Source organism: Melanotaenia boesemani, chromosome 19 (assembly GCF_017639745.1).
Source record: "Melanotaenia boesemani isolate fMelBoe1 chromosome 19, fMelBoe1.pri, whole genome shotgun sequence".
In the NCBI taxonomy this organism is placed as follows: Eukaryota; Metazoa; Chordata; class Actinopteri; order Atheriniformes; family Melanotaeniidae; genus Melanotaenia; species Melanotaenia boesemani.
The window spans coordinates 16,166,850-16,183,994 of record NC_055700.1 but is presented as its reverse complement, the minus strand read 5'-3'; the positions used below and the strand labels follow the sequence as shown (position 1 = coordinate 16,183,994).

General features: G+C 38.0%; 2 protein-coding genes across 5 annotated transcripts; both read right to left on the bottom strand.

The window, feature by feature from the left end:
• Positions 1-2,653: 2,653 nt before the first annotated feature.
• smtna (smoothelin a) lies at positions 2,654-7,165 on the bottom strand. 3 transcript variants are annotated; one of them, XM_041970163.1, is made up of 9 exons: positions 5,633-7,165; positions 5,387-5,429; positions 5,023-5,124; positions 4,637-4,712; positions 4,427-4,555; positions 4,299-4,353; positions 3,934-4,051; positions 3,670-3,821; positions 2,654-3,552 (listed from the first exon to the last, which is right to left on the bottom strand). In XM_041970163.1, the coding sequence occupies exons 3-9, from the start codon at positions 5,107-5,109 to the stop codon at positions 3,405-3,407; spliced, it is 765 nt and encodes a 254-aa protein (XP_041826097.1). In that variant the 5' UTR covers positions 5,110-5,124; positions 5,387-5,429; positions 5,633-7,165; the 3' UTR covers positions 2,654-3,404. The 3 variants fall into 3 exon arrangements, with proteins under 3 accessions (XP_041826097.1, XP_041826095.1, XP_041826096.1); XM_041970161.1 differs by lacking the exon at positions 5,387-5,429 and having other exon boundaries at positions 5,633-5,923; positions 6,013-7,165; XM_041970162.1 differs by lacking the exon at positions 5,387-5,429 and having other exon boundaries at positions 5,633-5,923; positions 6,017-7,165.
• Positions 7,166-7,821: 656 nt separating this feature from the next.
• slc35e4 (solute carrier family 35 member E4) lies at positions 7,822-15,552 on the bottom strand. 2 transcript variants are annotated; one of them, XM_041970159.1, is made up of 3 exons: positions 15,469-15,552; positions 13,223-13,833; positions 7,822-10,913 (listed from the first exon to the last, which is right to left on the bottom strand). In XM_041970159.1, the coding sequence occupies exons 2-3, from the start codon at positions 13,812-13,814 to the stop codon at positions 10,381-10,383; spliced, it is 1,125 nt and encodes a 374-aa protein (XP_041826093.1). In that variant the 5' UTR covers positions 13,815-13,833; positions 15,469-15,552; the 3' UTR covers positions 7,822-10,380. The 2 variants fall into 2 exon arrangements, with proteins under 2 accessions (XP_041826093.1, XP_041826094.1); XM_041970160.1 differs by lacking the exon at positions 15,469-15,552 and adding an exon at positions 13,931-14,255.
• Positions 15,553-17,145: the final 1,593 nt, after the last annotated feature.

Genomic DNA, 17,145 nt, shown 5'->3' with positions numbered 1-17,145 from the left:
TAAAATTCAGCTGCCAAACTACAGGCAGACTGAAATAACAATACATCTGTCCTGTGGTGACGCATTAATCTGGTATTAGTGCGTCACTGATAGGGAGAATTGATCAGCATGTCAATAGCCTATAATTGCTTTGCTATTCTATGAAAACTTTATATATATATATATATATATATATATATATATATATGTGTGTGTGTGTGTGTGTGTGTGTGTGTGTGTGTGTGTATGTATGTATGTATGTATGTGTGTGTATATGCGATAGATAGATAGATAGATAGATAGATAGATAGATAGATAGATAGATAGATAGATAGATAGATAGATAGAGGTCCGTTTGATTATAAGGAATATATGCAAAACCTTGATTTGTCACCTAAAAACAATTTAAAAAAAAAACCTTAAACATAATTTTTTTTAAATTGTGTTTATTTCTTAAAGTTAAGTTCATTATTCTGATTGTGCTTGTTAGCCTAAGTGTACATTTGTTTAATCATAATAACTATTGTACCAGGAGGGAAAAAGTGATAAATGCTGACATCAGAAGAGCACCATCTCCAGGGCTGCATAAAGTATTTACATCTTTTACAAGTAAAGGTACTCATAAATTGGACTAATGTAGAGGTCATGCATGGGAAAAGAATAGGAAATCTATATAGAATATGTTTATGTACTGGTTTGGTGCTTCTGATACATTATCACATTATTATATAATAAAGCTTCAATGCTTATGCAGCATGATAATGCTGTAGATCCTGGAGTATAGAGCAAGTTTGAACTTCTTAGTGGCACAAATATTAGGTTTTAGGAGAGGATTTCTGGTATAAAGAAACAAAAGGTTTTGATTGACAAATCCCTTGGCTTTTAGTTTACTCTATGCAGTTGACTAGCTGCAAAACTCTCCTTGAGAAAAAGTGCAATAAAATAAATGGTGTAAGTTGCATCTCAGACAGTCAGAGAATATTCAGGAGGTAAGTGAGTCTGTTTTAGTGCATGTGTGTTGAAGGGATGGTGGTGAGACAGATTCCACTGCCCTGGGAAAGAAACTGTGTCTCAGTCTGCTCATCTTAGTCAGTCAATTGAGAGTCCTGTGATTAAATGTGCACACCACATAGGATGTTATGAGCTGGCCCTATACAACTGCTAAGTAGTTATTATTATTATTATTTTTAAAAGTAGAGAATAAATATGGCAAATGCTAAGTAGAAAGTACACTGTAATAACCCAAACTACAAATTTATCATTTTAATACTATAAATACACATTAGTAGCTAGTATCAAATAGAATTTCTGACACACATGCTCCATAAGTGTATGTTTTAATGTTTGTGTGTCTATTAGTGTGCATGGTTTTAGTAAATATGTATATTCTCTTTAATGGATATTGACATATGGGCATATATTGGACATTCTTCTTGTAACTTCAGCATGTAAAATGCTGTTGCCTCACAACAAGAAGGTTCCTGGTTTGAGCTTTGGTTGGGTAGGAGGATTAAAGCTGGGCCTTTCTGTGTGAAGTTTGCATGTTCTTCCCTTGTGTGAGTGGGTTCTCTCTTGGTACTCCAGTCCAAAAATTTTAATTCTTCACTCTAAATTCACCTTAGGAGTAAGTGTGAATGGTTGTTTGTCTCCCTATGATGGACCTGCAATGAAATGGTGACCTGTACAGGGTGTACCTGTGCCTCTTGCGAGTAGCCGCTCCAGCTCCTCCACTACCTTGCACTGGAATAAGCGAGTATAGAAAATGGATGGATGGAATACAGGCTTCCCGACTAATGAATGAGTAGTTGAAAAAACTTGAAAAAGTGAGGCAACCAGCTGTTAAGCATTTTTGAGTAAACTTAACAAACATTTAGTGCCCTAAGTGGGTAAATGAAAGTTGTGCTTGTGGACAAGCTTAAAACTCACTTCAATCAGTGTCATGAGGATCTCCATTGTCTGCCCTTCTGTTTCTTCCCTTTCCTTTCCCCATGTGTTGTGTTTTGTGTGTGTGTGAGTGTGTCTGTTCCTCTGCTCATGTTCCTAAGGCACAGCTGCTATTCATCAACTCATCACACCAGCAGTATATCTACCACAGTCCTTACAGCATGTGTTATCTGGTTTACTATATTTTGGGAATTTTGTCTTGTTTGTGTTGCCAGGCCTTATGTGTACATTGTCCTTACAGAAAACCCTGCTGAAGCCTAGGAGTACATTCTGGATCCCTAAAACTGACTGACCTTACCTCCCTGTCTTGAGCCACGCCTGCATCCACAGCATTCTAGATCAACCCAAGGAGCCAAAAGATTGTTTGTCTGCCCGCTCTGTGTTCCTACCAGTTCACCGGACTTTTCCTTCCCGCAATAATAATAATATAATACAATAATAATGTCTGCTCTTTGGGTCCACAATCTTGTCCATATGACAATTGCAGGCATTTTCAACTTAACAACATGGCTTGTTTCAGCTCAAAGAAACAATCCTAAGTTTATTAAGCTGTTGTTGTTTTACACGTTTAGTTTAAATTCACACAACCTAATTGAGTTCACTCCAAAAAGCTTTGCAGCTGGTTACCTTACATTTTCAGGTTCATTGAACTTTTTTTTACAGTGTATATGATCTGAATAAATAAATATGTAGGAAGAACCATAAAGTACCTCTCAAAATTGTATTTGAGTTCTTTAATTAAACAGTAGGTGCTGTAATTTACATACACTTACAAGTCAGTAAATGCTCCATGATTGTAATGCACATTTTGCAATGAGTTTTAAGATTAACTAAGGACAAAAAAACCTCAGATGCCATCAGAAAAGTATTTTGTCAACAACTCTGTCTAAAGAACTGTGACTCAGAAAAGCACAGAAAAAAAAAAAAGGAAAAAATTAACATACATTTCTTTTATTGTACCCTGCCACTAAGATGAGCCCTTTAACTGTCCCATAACAGAAATGCAAACTATTCATATCAATGTTTAGTGAGGGCTTCAAGTAAATTGTGGATAGTTGGTGACAAATACATTTTTATTGATTGGCTGTAGTTAAAAATCAAAAGCATTTATAATGAAATGGATCATTTATTAAATGGACCTTTAATACACATACTCCCAGGTCCTGAACAGCAACATAAAGGACAGGCTCGGATTCACTGAGGGATTAATACAGATGTGTAATCTCAGGGGAATGTACTTATTCTAAGCTCCAGCTGTCCACTGAAAACATATACACCCAAATGTAACACACAAACTAATGCAAATACTAGCCGTTCATCACTGTGCATATTCATTTTGATACATACAATAAAAGAATATAATTATGTAAATATTAAGTTGAAAAATATTTCTACCTCAGTTTTTGTCAAATGAGCATTAAATTATTAAGGCTGAAATCACTGTGACTCCTGAAAGTCATGTGTCTGACTGATGTCTGAGTCTATGTCCGCTTTTTGGTTTTGACAAGGCCTTTCTCCACCAGGCAGCGGTAGAACTCCTGGATGTATGTGTACACGCACTTCCAGTCAGGCTCTTGCATCCGAACTAAGTCCTCCGGGTCCAGCAGAGGGGGGCAGCCTGCCAGCCTCCTGCAGACAGGATGTTCATAAAAAAAACGACTTGAAACAGACATTGACACAGAAAACATGCAGTCAAAAGAAAAAAGGCACTTTGTACTTCTTATCCACAAAAGAAGGAAAGCTCACTCTGCAGTGCTGAAAGCCAGCTGAAAGTTGTCCTTGGGCTTTTGGGGGTTGAGGATGGAATATTCAAATGCATCAGGGAAGAATCGGTGCACCAAGGCACAGAAAGCTATGCCATCTTTCCAACTGGAGGAGAAGTTCTGGATATCTACTCCCTATTTCATGTCAGAGAGGAATCAATTTAGAAAAATTGTGGCAAATGAAGCATGAGGAACTGAGCAATGTATGGCTCAAATGGGCAATAATTCAAAGATACAGTGAGTTTACCTCATATGGCTCTGTTTTGGCCCTGCACCAGTCCAGAAGCATCTGTTTGACATTTTTAGCATTGGGTGCTGCCACAGTGGGACATTTCTGGATTGAGGCTGCAGCAGGTCTGGCATTGCTGAGAAGAAAAAACAGAAACATGCAGACTGGATAGAAGTGTGGGTTCTTCAGTACAGACCTTTTTTTTTTGTTGTGTGTTTGATTTCTTTTTAACAAACAAACTGTGCTATATATGGCGTGCTATAGGCCAATTCAATCCTGTTAGAGCATGCTCACAATGCAAACATTATTCACATGCCTTAGTTGTTTTTACCCTAAATTTGTATAGCAGATGAACGCAAACATACTAACAAAATGTGACTCACCTGCCTGCTGTCCTGCTGAGTGGACTGGGTGATGATGAAGACTGACTGGTTGCCTCTAAGAACATAAGAAGAGTTACATTTTTTGTTTTGTAAAAAGCAAACAGTATCAAGGAATATACCAGACTTACTGCTAGCTGATAGCTGCGGGTTCATGGATGCCCTTCCAATGTTAACAGCTCCACCAGCTGCTCCCACTTTGCTTAGTCCCTGCTGTCTCAGGTCAAGCTGCCTTGATCCTCGCTCCTGCTCCCGTTTATCTGACGATAAACACGGAGAATTTAAAGACAAAGCTAAGTGACTGGTGTATTGTAACTCTATTACAAAGCTATTATTTTTACCTCTTTTTTTCTTGAGCAGGTCTCTTAATGCAGCACGAATCATCCGTCTGTCTTCAAAATCTGTTGCACTGTCCAGCTAAAGAGAAAAAGTAAAGGTTAAAAAAAAAGAAGATAAAATGTTAAGAGAAATTTAGACGTTTCACTTAGGCCATGTTCAAACTAAAATATTTCTGTCTATGTAAAAAAAAAAAAAGAAGAAAGACGTACAGTGGAATCTCTTCATAACTTGAGTTAGAGTAAAATGAGACATGAGAGAAGAATCCTATTCTTGTGGAAGGAAATCCAGATAAGAAAATAAATAGTGGTGAAAGATTAGTTTAATCGGTGTTTACATGAGGTGATGAGGAGAGCTGATTTCACATTACGTTCGTGTTTAAAAGGCTCACCATCTTATTTAGAACTTCTTCATCCTCAATGGAAGCTAGTTCTTCACTGGTCAGTGATGCTGGTCCACTAACAGTTCCTGACTCCATGTCTGATGAGTAAATCTAACATGTTGAAAGAAGCACATTTCCAGAGAATGTTTTTCAAGATCAGAACTAAAACACACAAGATAATTTCGACATTTAAAAGTCACAACTTTACTTAAAGTTTGTAATTCAGAAAGATTTGGTTGTTGTTTTAAATGTCCCAAACTGTATTTAGCTCACATTTGTTCTACTTGCAGTCTGCTGAGTGACTGAAATATAAACAGTTGTGACTCCTTACAGATACAAACTAAGTGGGCATGCAATGGAATGGTTTTCCTACCAAAGTACTCCCCTGTGTATCTCAGCAACTGACTGATTGCAGTCTAGTGGGGTAAAAACACGTACAAATATAGTAATGTAATATACGGAGACTGCTGCTAAAAGAATCTGATAACAAAGTGGAATTATGCGCTGAGATCCTCAGAATATTTCTTGTCCATGATGTTACAAGATGGAAAGTGACAATATATGAAAAATGGGAAATTCAGACTAGGATGGGTGTCTTCAGAAATGTGATATGACTCACCTGTTATCAGGATGCAAACCGGTGTGTCTCGTGTCTGTCTCTTGGATTCAGCGCTCCTGTCTCCTGTCCTTGTTCTCCTTTAACTTTGTGAGAGAACTGTGAGAGCTCAGCCCTGACATCACACCTCATACCACAGAACGTCATAAGGATGCATGTTTGGAGAGAGAGTGGAGATTGCTTAGACCAACCACCCATAATAGGATAAAGGAGGAGGAAGGACAAACATGTCAAGTCTTGGTCCATCTATCTCTGTCACCTTCACCAGTGTTTCTGATCCTCTTGTCTCTGAACCTTGGACGATGCCATGACAAAAAAATCATGAAGTATTCCCTTGAACGCCTTTCTTTGTTGCTCACACATTTGACTTTGTTGTATTTTACCCACAGACTGCAACAGGCAAATGACTTGGATGGGAAATGAAGGGTTAATGGAGTGAGGAGCACTCCTTATTCAGGCAAAACGGCTGAGCAGGAACTTTGTTTAGAGAAGCAGAGGAATCTGTGAAAGGAAGGACAGAGCATATTCTCTGAAACAAATTAAAACACACAAATACTGAAAGCAGCTGGAAAACCAAAATGCCTCCTACTTCAGCAGGGACTATTTTGTGTTTAAAGTTTAACTAGCATGAAGAGATGGCTCTGATAAATAAAAAACAAACTAACTGATAAATAGCTCCATCCAGTGGTGGAACTCTTAAGTTCTTCTCAGTGTATGGAAACGTTTGGGTCTCAAACATTTTGACTTAACATCAAGAAAACCAAAACTGGTACTAATCCTGTTAATAAAGGTTTAAGTATGTTTAAATGTCCAAATAAGTTATAACAGTGAACCATGTGTAAAAGTATGCATGTATCCACTATGTATATACAAACAGAATTCAGTCATCAATTATCATTATTTACACCTGTCCACTTGCTACTTTGAGACATTACGTCATGATAAGGACTTTAATTCTTTCCAGAAAAATATCTTGTACTGGAAAAATAATTCATTAAATAGATTCGACCTGTGATGGGAATTATATAGCAGCAAGATCAATAATTACTCTGCCTTTTAAGAGGATTTATAAAGCACAACATGCCAAACGTGCATGCTGAGCCTTTTATATTGGTATTTTAAATAAAGCTGATGTTGTATAAAGCATGTGATCTTTGAAAATTAGTACAAGGACAACATATATACCTGTTAAAATCACTCAGCATTGGTGGTGATGTGATTTGTGTGAATGCTACTCATTTTATACGAATGCTGGCTTTTAAACTGAACACTAACAAGATGTTAACCTCTCTTTCTTTTAGAGGATACAACATACACTAGACAATTTTTAACTTCTCTTAAGTCACCACAATTCGTTTTAAATGCACACAGGAGCGAGGTGGGGAGATGGCAATAGTGTCTCTGGATTTTGTTCATATGTTGCCCTTTTATTTTTCTTTTGGTCGAGTATATGCTTCCATTTTTGGATGCAACTATGAGCTGTATAAACTGACAATGGTTATAAGATTTTTTTTTCTAAGGCCTTGCAGTTATTTCTGTATCTCAATAACAAGATTTTAAAGCACAGCCCCCCAAATTCCTAAAGATCCTAAAGATTGTTTCTGTTAATCTAACAACATTTCCCATTAGAGATAATAAAATCTCCTAATTATTAGTTAAAAAAAATGCATGCAGTTTCTAACCCTATTTTAATTCAATAAAAATACTTCAGCATGATCTCTTGATACCAATCTTCATATTACTTTTACATTCTTTTGTGGCTCTTGTCCCATCTATTATCAAACTAAAAATGAACATTTATTTTCCATAAACAAGCCGCTTTCTACGGCTGACATGTTTAAAAACTGCACAAAGATGACCTAAATGTAAAATACTTGCAAATGATTGCATCCTGTTATTTACATATGACCCAGCATTATTTTCTTATTCCTATTTTTGTCAAAGAAAACTTGCCTTTAAAGAAGTTCATTTGGACTGTGGAAACTTTTTGATCAGTTAACGGTTCTCAAACATCAACATTTTTGTCTTGACAACATTTTCTGCCCTCTGTGGCTTCATGCATAAACCTGAAATTATGTGTTGAGAGTTTACCAATCTGAAGAAATCTGTCTATATACTCATTACCTCAACTTCAACATCCACAAAGTGATTAACTTGAAATACACAGGAAGTGTAAAAACAACTCTGAATCAGTGAAGTACCTTTTTTATTTGTTACTTTAGTCCAATTTCTCCTTTTTTTCAAGCAATAGCAAATCAGATTTATGTGAACCATAAATCTATATTTTTGCCTCAATACAAAAGCAGATGTAGTTTTGAGAGTATAAACTGATAAATTCATATCACTCCTTTTTCGTCTACATTATGTCCAAATAAGGCATGAGGCAAATGTTTCATTCTTGAACCAGTATAGCTTAAACCAGCCAAATATGACTACAAAATACATAAATATAATAAAATACTATTTACATCCAAACCGCTATACAAACAATCTCTAACGATGCAAAAAAAAAAAAAAAAGTACAAATGGACCGCATTCTTTGAAGGCAGCATTTTCGTACCGTCAGTGCAACAGCATCTCCTGACACTCAGCATGATATTCATCAGAAGCATTCAAACCTGCCAACTGATACAAGACTGTGATCAATAAGATTGTTACAAAAAGGGTTCAGATCATCATGACAATATATATGAAATGTTTTTTTTCCTCGTAATGTTAATTGATCAGATTTCTCTGCTGAAAAAAAATTATTTAAGCATGGGTATGCAGCATTATTATAGTCCTTACAGATGTTGAGAAGCTGCTTGATCTTGGACTAATAGTTAACAATGAATGAAAACATTGCACACACTATTAAATAGTTAAGGTATTCATGTTAAAAAATTGGGACTATGTAACATACATAATCTTTAAATGTGTAACTGATGAAATGATGAAACAAATCCAATAAAACCATACATACAACTGTTTTCAGTTGACTGGGGATTTAAGAAAATGCTGTTATGTTGTGAGAACTTGAGTAAGTGATCAATGAACATGTGTGGTCACTGACAGAACCTGTATAACAAGAACATAAAAACAAAACAAACAAAGAGTAAACATTTGGCATACCAAACATGCTGGAGGACATGTAACTTGCAATTTAACTGCCTTCTGCCTTTTCTTTTCTCTTATGGGACAGCTACAGGAGAGACTGGTGCTGTCATTTATCATACAGTTACAAAACACTCGAGTACCAAAATATGAAGCATTTAAAGCCATTCATTACTAAGGCCCTGATTTAAAAAAAAAATCCACATAATCATCAATGATTTGTTGAAAACCAAAACTATGTAAACAAAATACTTTCTAAATACTGAGAGAGGCAACACCGGCTATGTTTGCATGCACAGCAATATTCCACATACTGCATTGTGCAACGTGCACTACTGTTTACAGTCACATGGCCTAAACTCCAGCAGAGTTGGTTCAGATCAGGGTCACTGCAGGGATGAAACAAAGACACGCTTTTGAGACAAGAGAGAAAGCCCAGTAAATCTTCATGTTTTGAGAGAAACGGATGCAATAAAGGCTTTGGTGTGGTGGAGGAGGAAGTAAAGTAAATGGAACAATGAATTCAATATTTTCAAAACACACATAAACCCCATAATTAGAATATGGCCTCATTTTAATATTGCTGCTCATGCAAACACACACTACCAGTGAAAGGTGTGGACAGATTTACCTAATGGATTTAATGGGAAACCTGTAGCTACCATATATCAGATTTTTTTTATATTACTTTCCAACATATAAAAAATGTCATTGGTTTGAAGGTGGGGGTTAAAGAAGAGAGACTTTAAGGAACAAATCAATCTCCTTTTTCTTATTCTCTTCCACTGGGATAAAGTGGCTAAAGTTGAGTGACACTCCTTAGGGAACTTGCGAAACTAATTATCAAGGTATGCGGCATGGAGAGGAGCATACCATTTGAAAAGATAGGAAGTAATTGGACTAATTCTACTGGGACAGTCTTTTCAGGTTGATGTGAGAACAAAATCTAGGCCTTATAGGGAAGTCACACCAAAGTTCATAGTGGGGAACAAGACACAGAAGCTCAGGCCTCTTGTGAAAAACGTGCTTCAGAAAAGAAAAAGAGGCTTCACATAACACAGAACGTTAGCTTTGTCCATCACTGCAAGTTTCAGGCTTAAAACATCAGCTTCCGACTTTACATACAAACAATAAAAGCTGCCGAAAAAACCCAGTCCCTTACAATGACAGGGCTAGGTGAATATCAGGTAACAGTACCATAAGTATATCTTCTTAATACAAATTGTGCCTGCTCAGATTTGGAGGGGGGGCTCCCTAAGCCCCACCCACTCTCAGTATTCACAATAGCCACCCAGAATGATGATTAGAGCCCTCTGAAGTTGAGAACACTTTCACAGTGGAGTAGTATGAGTGACGGAGTGAATACCTTGTGAGGTATCAAACAGTTCAGTGTGCTAATGCATGCATATACCGCAGTAGGTTATATAGGAGTGGTTTACAGATTAACAGCTGATGTTACTAGTCATTATGAAACATAAAGGCAATCTTTTCCCACTCTGCAGACTGCAGTTCTGTGTAACCAGAAGACAAATTTATTGGCACAGTGAGGACTTTTTATGGTCACACTCCTGCTGGTCTTGACCATATAACAGCTTAAAAGACAGGGGACACTAATTACAGTGCATTTAGTTTTGTTTTTCCTCCATCATATGTATACTTCAGTCCATTTTATCTTCCCGTTTCCCACCAACCCTCTCCTGATGATTTGGGATTTCAGATGCCTCAGCTTTGCCCGAGTCCTCTTCGTTTTCAGTGTGAAAACCCACCTCTTCTGACCCTTCAGCTTTAGATCTGCGTGCATCCAGGTAGCCAACGATAAACTCAGAGTTCTGATAAATGAGCATGCCAGACAATGTGAGCACTGCCCCGGCGCAGCTGAGGGCAGACAGCTCACTGCCAAAAAGCAACTGAGACAACAACAAGTTTCCCACCACGTTCAAGTTGCCAAGGATATGCAGAGTGACAGCCGAAGTGAGGGTGATAACACAGCAGCTGGCCAAGTTGTACATGACAGAGCCCAGGCAGCTGAGCAGAATGAAGACCCATAGGTGGAGGTCATAATGCAGAGGTGACTCCAGCAAAGCCCAGTTTTCTAAAGCCAGAGCGGCCACTGCCAAGATGCAGAAGCTAGGAATGGACATCAGGTAGAGCAGAAACACAGAGTTTATCTTCTCCTCCTGGAGTAAAATGCCTGAGAAAACAAGGACATAAAAAGCATATGACTTGTATCCATCCACTAAAAATCAAAGGAAAATAAAGTAATAGAGTTAACACTATAGTAATAGTGTTGAAAACCAAACTGTGTTTAGAGTGAAGTAAACATGTTAAAAAGAAACCTTAGAAAAAATACTTTGGGACCAAGTGAGAAAACACGACCTACTTATTATTCTATAATATGAGAAACAAAGATCATGTAGGAATTGGAAACACAGAACAATAACAGCAACACATTTAATAGTGGTAGCAAGTGCAGGTGCAGCAACAGGTCTACAGAGACTTGCGCAGAAAAAACAAAAACACAAAGGGTGTTGTGTATGGTGTAGATAACCAAAAGCTGGTATGCAAACACAACCACAGAACATGTCACATTTGAAAACAAGAAACAGAGGATGCCTTGAACTTATCTGTGAACTTCAAAAGCTGATAATCCCACAGAGTTCACACCTGAAGCTCCTATTATAAAAACATGTTCACAAAATGTTCATATCCAAAAAATGTGCTTGCAAACTACAACAGCTTCACACCAACACTCCTCACACAGTATCACCAGCTGGGCCTCGTGTTGTTATAGTTAAAATAACAAGAACAGACTAATCGGTTGTCTTTCAAAAGGTGACAACAAGCAGTTTTTAAAACAGGTAAATAATGTGGCATTATGCAAAACCCACTCTGGAAAGCTTTAAAAAATGCTTAGGAATGTGTATAAAGCAAAACACATTTTGGCCCTGACTACAAGCTACGACAACATGGCTGGAATTATTTTTACCTTATGATCACATGTTGGTGTGTCATTATAGAAAATGTGATCTTGGAGTCACCGGCAGTAGCACAAATTTCCATAACGCTAAACTTTTTGTTTTTTTGGACAGACTTTGTCATCCCAAAGGTTAAATACACAGTCTCAAAATTTACAGGTGTGTAAGGGAGATCACATATGAGATTGCCTCTAGCTCACAAACGGTAAACATTTCATCACTTTGTATTAATTTACGCTGGCAACCATGTGAAAATTAAAGCTTTTCAATTAAACAACACACATATGCTAGAAAAGTGTGTCAGAGGTAACCTAACCCTACACTTAGGGCAAACTGTTACTACTACAAGTCGTGGTGGTGGTGAAAATAGCCTTTTGAAACTCGAGACAACATTTCAGGACAAAGTTTTACTCAGCAACTTCCATGTGCTAGATTATATTTATATATTCTGATTCAAATGCAACAACGGTACTTACACGTTCTTTGTTCCAAACACATTTAACTTTATTTAATAAAGCTAAAATAGTAAGTTTCTGGAGCTTAATTTTTTTATTAAGGCAATTCAAGTGGCGACTCTACTAGTCACGACCTACTTCCATAACTGTGTGCCCCTCTCCCCCTCCAGACATAAAGTATGCAGCATTACATTCATCTGAGCAAACTGAATATCTGCATTGTGTTAATTTACACATTAAATACAGGATTTGAATGCATTTATTTAAACTGTCTGTTTTCTTTTTCTCTTCTGACAGCTACTATGTTATGGTGGCTAATGACTTCAGAGTGCTTAATCTACTGCACACAAACACTCGTTTGTGACGCAGTCAGGTTCCAGAAACCAGCTTTAAAGCAGTTTATGTAACAAACAAATCAGTAAAAGCACAGAACATTAGATAAATGAGCACACTTGATATAATTAGTTATAGTAATAGCTAGCCCACATGACATCAATAAAAGCAGGTAGCATGTCCCTTTACTGATGTGTTCCTGAGCAGTTTCCAAACAATTTCTTATATGTTTTTTGTGTAAACAGCAAATTTAAATCAGAAACACTGAGGGCATATGAAAGGAATATCTGAAAAAGTAATAAAAACATAAAATTGTGAATAAATAAATAAATAAACTTCTCACATTTACCATCGTTAACATGATGACTTATACTTTGGGGGTTGCAGTGAGGTCACTCCTTTAAAATCCTATACAAATAGAAGTAAGAGGTCAGCCTGTCACCAGCATGCACCACTCAGACATGTAATGGTGTTTATATTATGTTTCCTAAGCAACAAGAAAGTATGGTGGTGTACTATTCCACTGTCATGTGAGGGTGTCTTTCCCCAACTATGGAGTAAAAAGTTCCGGGACCACAGAATGCTGCAGTAATTGGAGTAAAACTTTGTGTTGGCATGTGCTAAATACAGCTGAATGATTTCACATTGGTTAATTCCTTTAGCTACAATAAAAACACAACTCTACAAAAAAAAAAAAAAAGAAAATACATAAATCGCACAGTAAAATTTATACTTACTCTGTTGAATGGACTTGACTCCCCTCAACATGGTTGCTGCAAACACAAAGAAGCAGCCGGTCTGATCAAACTGGACTTCTCCCATAATGCTGAAGGATGCACCCAGGCAGATGGGCATCATGGCTGTGTATTTGATGATGTGATGCTGTTTTCCGAGGATCAGAGTAGAGATGGCGAGAGTAAAGAGTGGCGTGGTAGTGTAGATCATTTGTGCAAATGACAGCTGGACATAGTTCAGACCCATGTTTCCAAAGGCGATACTGGCACAAAATGTCAGACTCAATAGGAACACCTTACATTTTGCACTGGGGGTCAGGTCCTGATCAGCAGCCCCTCTTTGGCGGATTACCCGCAGTTTGATAAGCCCATAGTCCACCACTATGGCTGTCAACATGTGCAGTGCTGACAGCAGCAGAGGGTACCTGAAGTTGTAAACTGCAAATATCCATTTGTTGAGGCTGGATATAGTGGTGCCAGTCACCAGCCAAACGATGACAGCTGAGAGCAGATGGAGCATCTCTGCGAGTGGCCTCCTCCTTCCTCTCTCTTGCAGAGTCGCCTCGCATTTTGAGAAGCCATCGGCGCTGATCATGTTCGTATCATTGTCCTCTCTATAAAGTAAACACAAGCTGAGTTCGTTCCTCTCATCTCCAAATAAAGTGTACTATCAAACCGGAAAAGTTTAGAGCTAAAATCGCGAGAGATCACCTGCGACGCAGCTGCTCCTCCCTGTGTCTGATAAAAGATGCGTTTTTCAGCACCGCCTATGAACACGCGTTTATATTTTGCTTGACGACCTGGTTGTGTAACGCACCCTGTGTCGGTAAAATAACTTATGCTTCAGTGGGAAGACAAGAGGAGCTGTTCGGGGCGGTCTGGAAAACAGTGGGTCCGCTCCTTTACTGTCAGCCGGGCGATGACCCGGGGAGAAGTGATAACGAGCGGCGGAAAAGGAGTTTGCCACTAAAATGGAGGGGAGAGCGTTTGCAGATGAAAAGAGCCTTTGCCAAAAAAAAAAAAAAAAAAAAGAAGAGGCATGGATCTTTCAGGGCGAAAGTGACCATAAAAATAATAAAGAATTAATAATAAAGCTAAGCTAATAAGCTAAAAATGTGTACATATTTCTTTCAGGTTGTAGTCTGCAAAGTGCAACAGTGTCCTGTGGAGGTTTCTTAACATAAGGAAGAATTAATTGTCTAGCTGAAAAGAACCATAAAAATCAGCAGAAACTGTTTGAAGAATCATATTTCTGAAATTGAATAAAGGCCAAATATCAACATTATTTATCAAGTAGGAAAATTTTCAGTTTATCGGCAGACTGATTTGTTTGTTCCGCCAATGTGCTTCCAATGGGCGTTCAAGCCGAACAAGCTGTCGGGTCTTAGCGGGTCATCCGGGTGACGCACCAGGAGATCGCCGTGTTTAAATGGCGTAAAAACTCCGCCCACCCGCCTCGCCGCCAGGTCGCCCGGGCGATACATGGTGCGCACCCAGTGCGTGCCTTCTTCACAACGAAGACTCTGTGGATTGGTCATTTTCCTGTCATGCAGCGATGAACTGACACTGACGAAACAGCATGATGCACCAAAACATTGGTGTTGTAAACATCACGGCAGTTTAGTTACTTGACGTGACTGTTATTGAAAATGTATTAGTAACCACAGTTCCAATCGCAGATTTTGAAGTTAGTTTTATTATTACATGACATATAAGTTAGATTTGTTCCCTTTGATTTGTTTCGCATTAAAAAGCAGCTCTTTTCTCTGACAACGGAGAGCTGAGGTTGTCATCTTATGCAGTGAGTCAAAAGGATTTCAGTTGATGACAAACATGACCTCGCGCGTTATGCAGCTCTCTATGAGCAGCAGTTTCATTCATGGTAGTATGCGGCTTTAGAATAACACCAGTTTCCACTGAACACCTAAGTGACTCGGTATGACAACAACGCAGTGGGGATGTTGTTTAATAAACTGACAGAATAAAGCGGGTTGCGTTATTTGACCTCTACTGAGGGCTGAACTGTAACTTAACGAACTGTAACGTCATTCCTAGCTTGTGTTGTCATGCTAATGTTAGCTAGCAACCCTCTTGCACTTGTTAGCTAAAGGTGAGCTGTTTGCTACATAACATAACAGCAGCCGTTCCTCTTCCTTACTTCACGCCGCAGTGACGTCCATTCACCTTACGCGAATACTAGATACACTCCCGTTTTATTATATCATAGTATGAAGCTCTTGTGTTTTTACCTCGCCTCCCGGAGCACTGTGCCAGCATCCCCAAATCTCCGTCAGTCGGTCATAGCGATGTCAGCCAGGCAGAGGCGGACACGCTTCTATGCCATTGGACGGTTTGTAAAAGGGCAATGCCACTCTTTTATCGGTAACTGTTTTTAGTGAACAGTTTCTAAACATATGAAAACAGCCTATCGTGCATGTATGTGTGTTTAGGGAAAATACGTTTAAGGTTAGTTTAAAACATCACAAATCAGTCTGTATATAAGCAGAGTTGGGTCACATCACTTTGTGTGGTCAGCTGATATTTATAAAGATAAACTTGAATTAACTCATGAACTCAACATGACCTACTTATCGCATAAAATGGTAGTGTAAATACTTTTGGCTTACTTTTAAATAAATACATAAATAAGCAGGATCTTAACTCTGAATAATAAAAACTTTATTTTTTGTTGAGCTTGTTTGTTGTACCTTAAAAGCTTATTTAGTCATTATTAAATAAAAATAATAACAAGAATAATAATGTGTGAAATGCAATTACAGTTTTTTATGCTTGATTTAAAGTAATAGTACAAAAACAGAAAATAATAATTGGACTAATTCACACAGGAAGTAGGTTCAAAACAGTTGTTACATATGTCGCTGTATATATATATATATATATATATATATATATATATATATATATGCGATGGACTGGTGACCCGTCCAGGGTGTAACCTGCCTATCACCTGGTAAAATGCTGCTCCAGCTTTCCCGCGGCCCGTAATGTCATGGCTCATGGCTGGTTTAGTACAGGACATGTACGCAGATAAGTTGATAAGAAAGCTATGGAAGCCCATTTCTATGGAAGCCCATTTCTATGGAAGCCCATTTCCGTCACTCTGACGAAAAAAAAAAACCCATTGTATCTCATTATTATGAGATAGTATCTCAAAATAATGAGATACTTAAGTCATAATTATGAGATACTATCTCATTATTATGAGATACTATCTCATAATATTGAGATAGTTAAGTCATAATTATGAGATAGTATCTCATTATTATGAGATACTATCTCATAATAATGAGATAGTTAAGTCATAATTATGAGATAGTATCTCATTATTATGAGATACTATCTCATAATAATGAGATAGTTAAGTCATAATTATGAGATACTATCTCATTATTATCAGATTCAGATTCAGATTCAGATAACCTTTATTTGTCCCACAGCGGGGAAATTGCAGCGCAACAGCAGCAGAAGACACGCAATAGACAACAAATGGTACAATTTAAGAGGATAATAAAAAGAAATGTAAGTACTTAAACATAATAAAACTAAGTGAAATAGTTAAATAAATGACTAAATGTAATAAAAAACCTGTACACAGTACAGGGGGTGTGTCTGGGGATGTATATACAAGGTAATGGGTAGTGCAAAAACAGCAGTGAAAAATGGACAGTAAGATAAATGATATGTTATTGCACAAGTCCGTATAGTTCGTTATATTCTTCAGTCTAGCGGGCATTAAGTTTGTTGTGAAGCCTGACAGCAGCAGGCAGGAAAGATCTGCGGTACCTCTCCTTCACGCAGCGAGGATGAAGCAGCCGCTCACTGAAGGAACTGCTCAGAGCTGTCAGGGTGTGCTGGAGGGGGTGGGATGGGCTGTTCAACATGGATGACAGCTTAGCAGTCATCCT

Coding starts and splice junctions, on each gene's coding strand:
- smtna (XM_041970163.1), bottom strand. CDS start 5,109: ATGGAGTCAGGAACTGTTAGTGGACCAGCATCACTGACCAGTGAAGAA. Junction 4,556..4,636: donor CCTGCTCAAGAAAAAAAGAG/GTAAAAATAATA, acceptor GTTTATCGTCAG/ATAAACGGGAGCAGGAGCGA. Junction 4,354..4,426: donor CCCGCAGCTATCAGCTAGCA/GTAAGTCTGGTA, acceptor TTATGTTCTTAG/AGGCAACCAGTCAGTCTTCA.
- slc35e4 (XM_041970159.1), bottom strand. CDS start 13,814: ATGATCAGCGCCGATGGCTTCTCAAAATGCGAGGCGACTCTGCAAGAG. Junction 10,914..13,222: donor AGTCAAGTCCATTCAACAGA/GTAAGTATAAAT, acceptor TTGTTTTCTCAG/GCATTTTACTCCAGGAGGAG.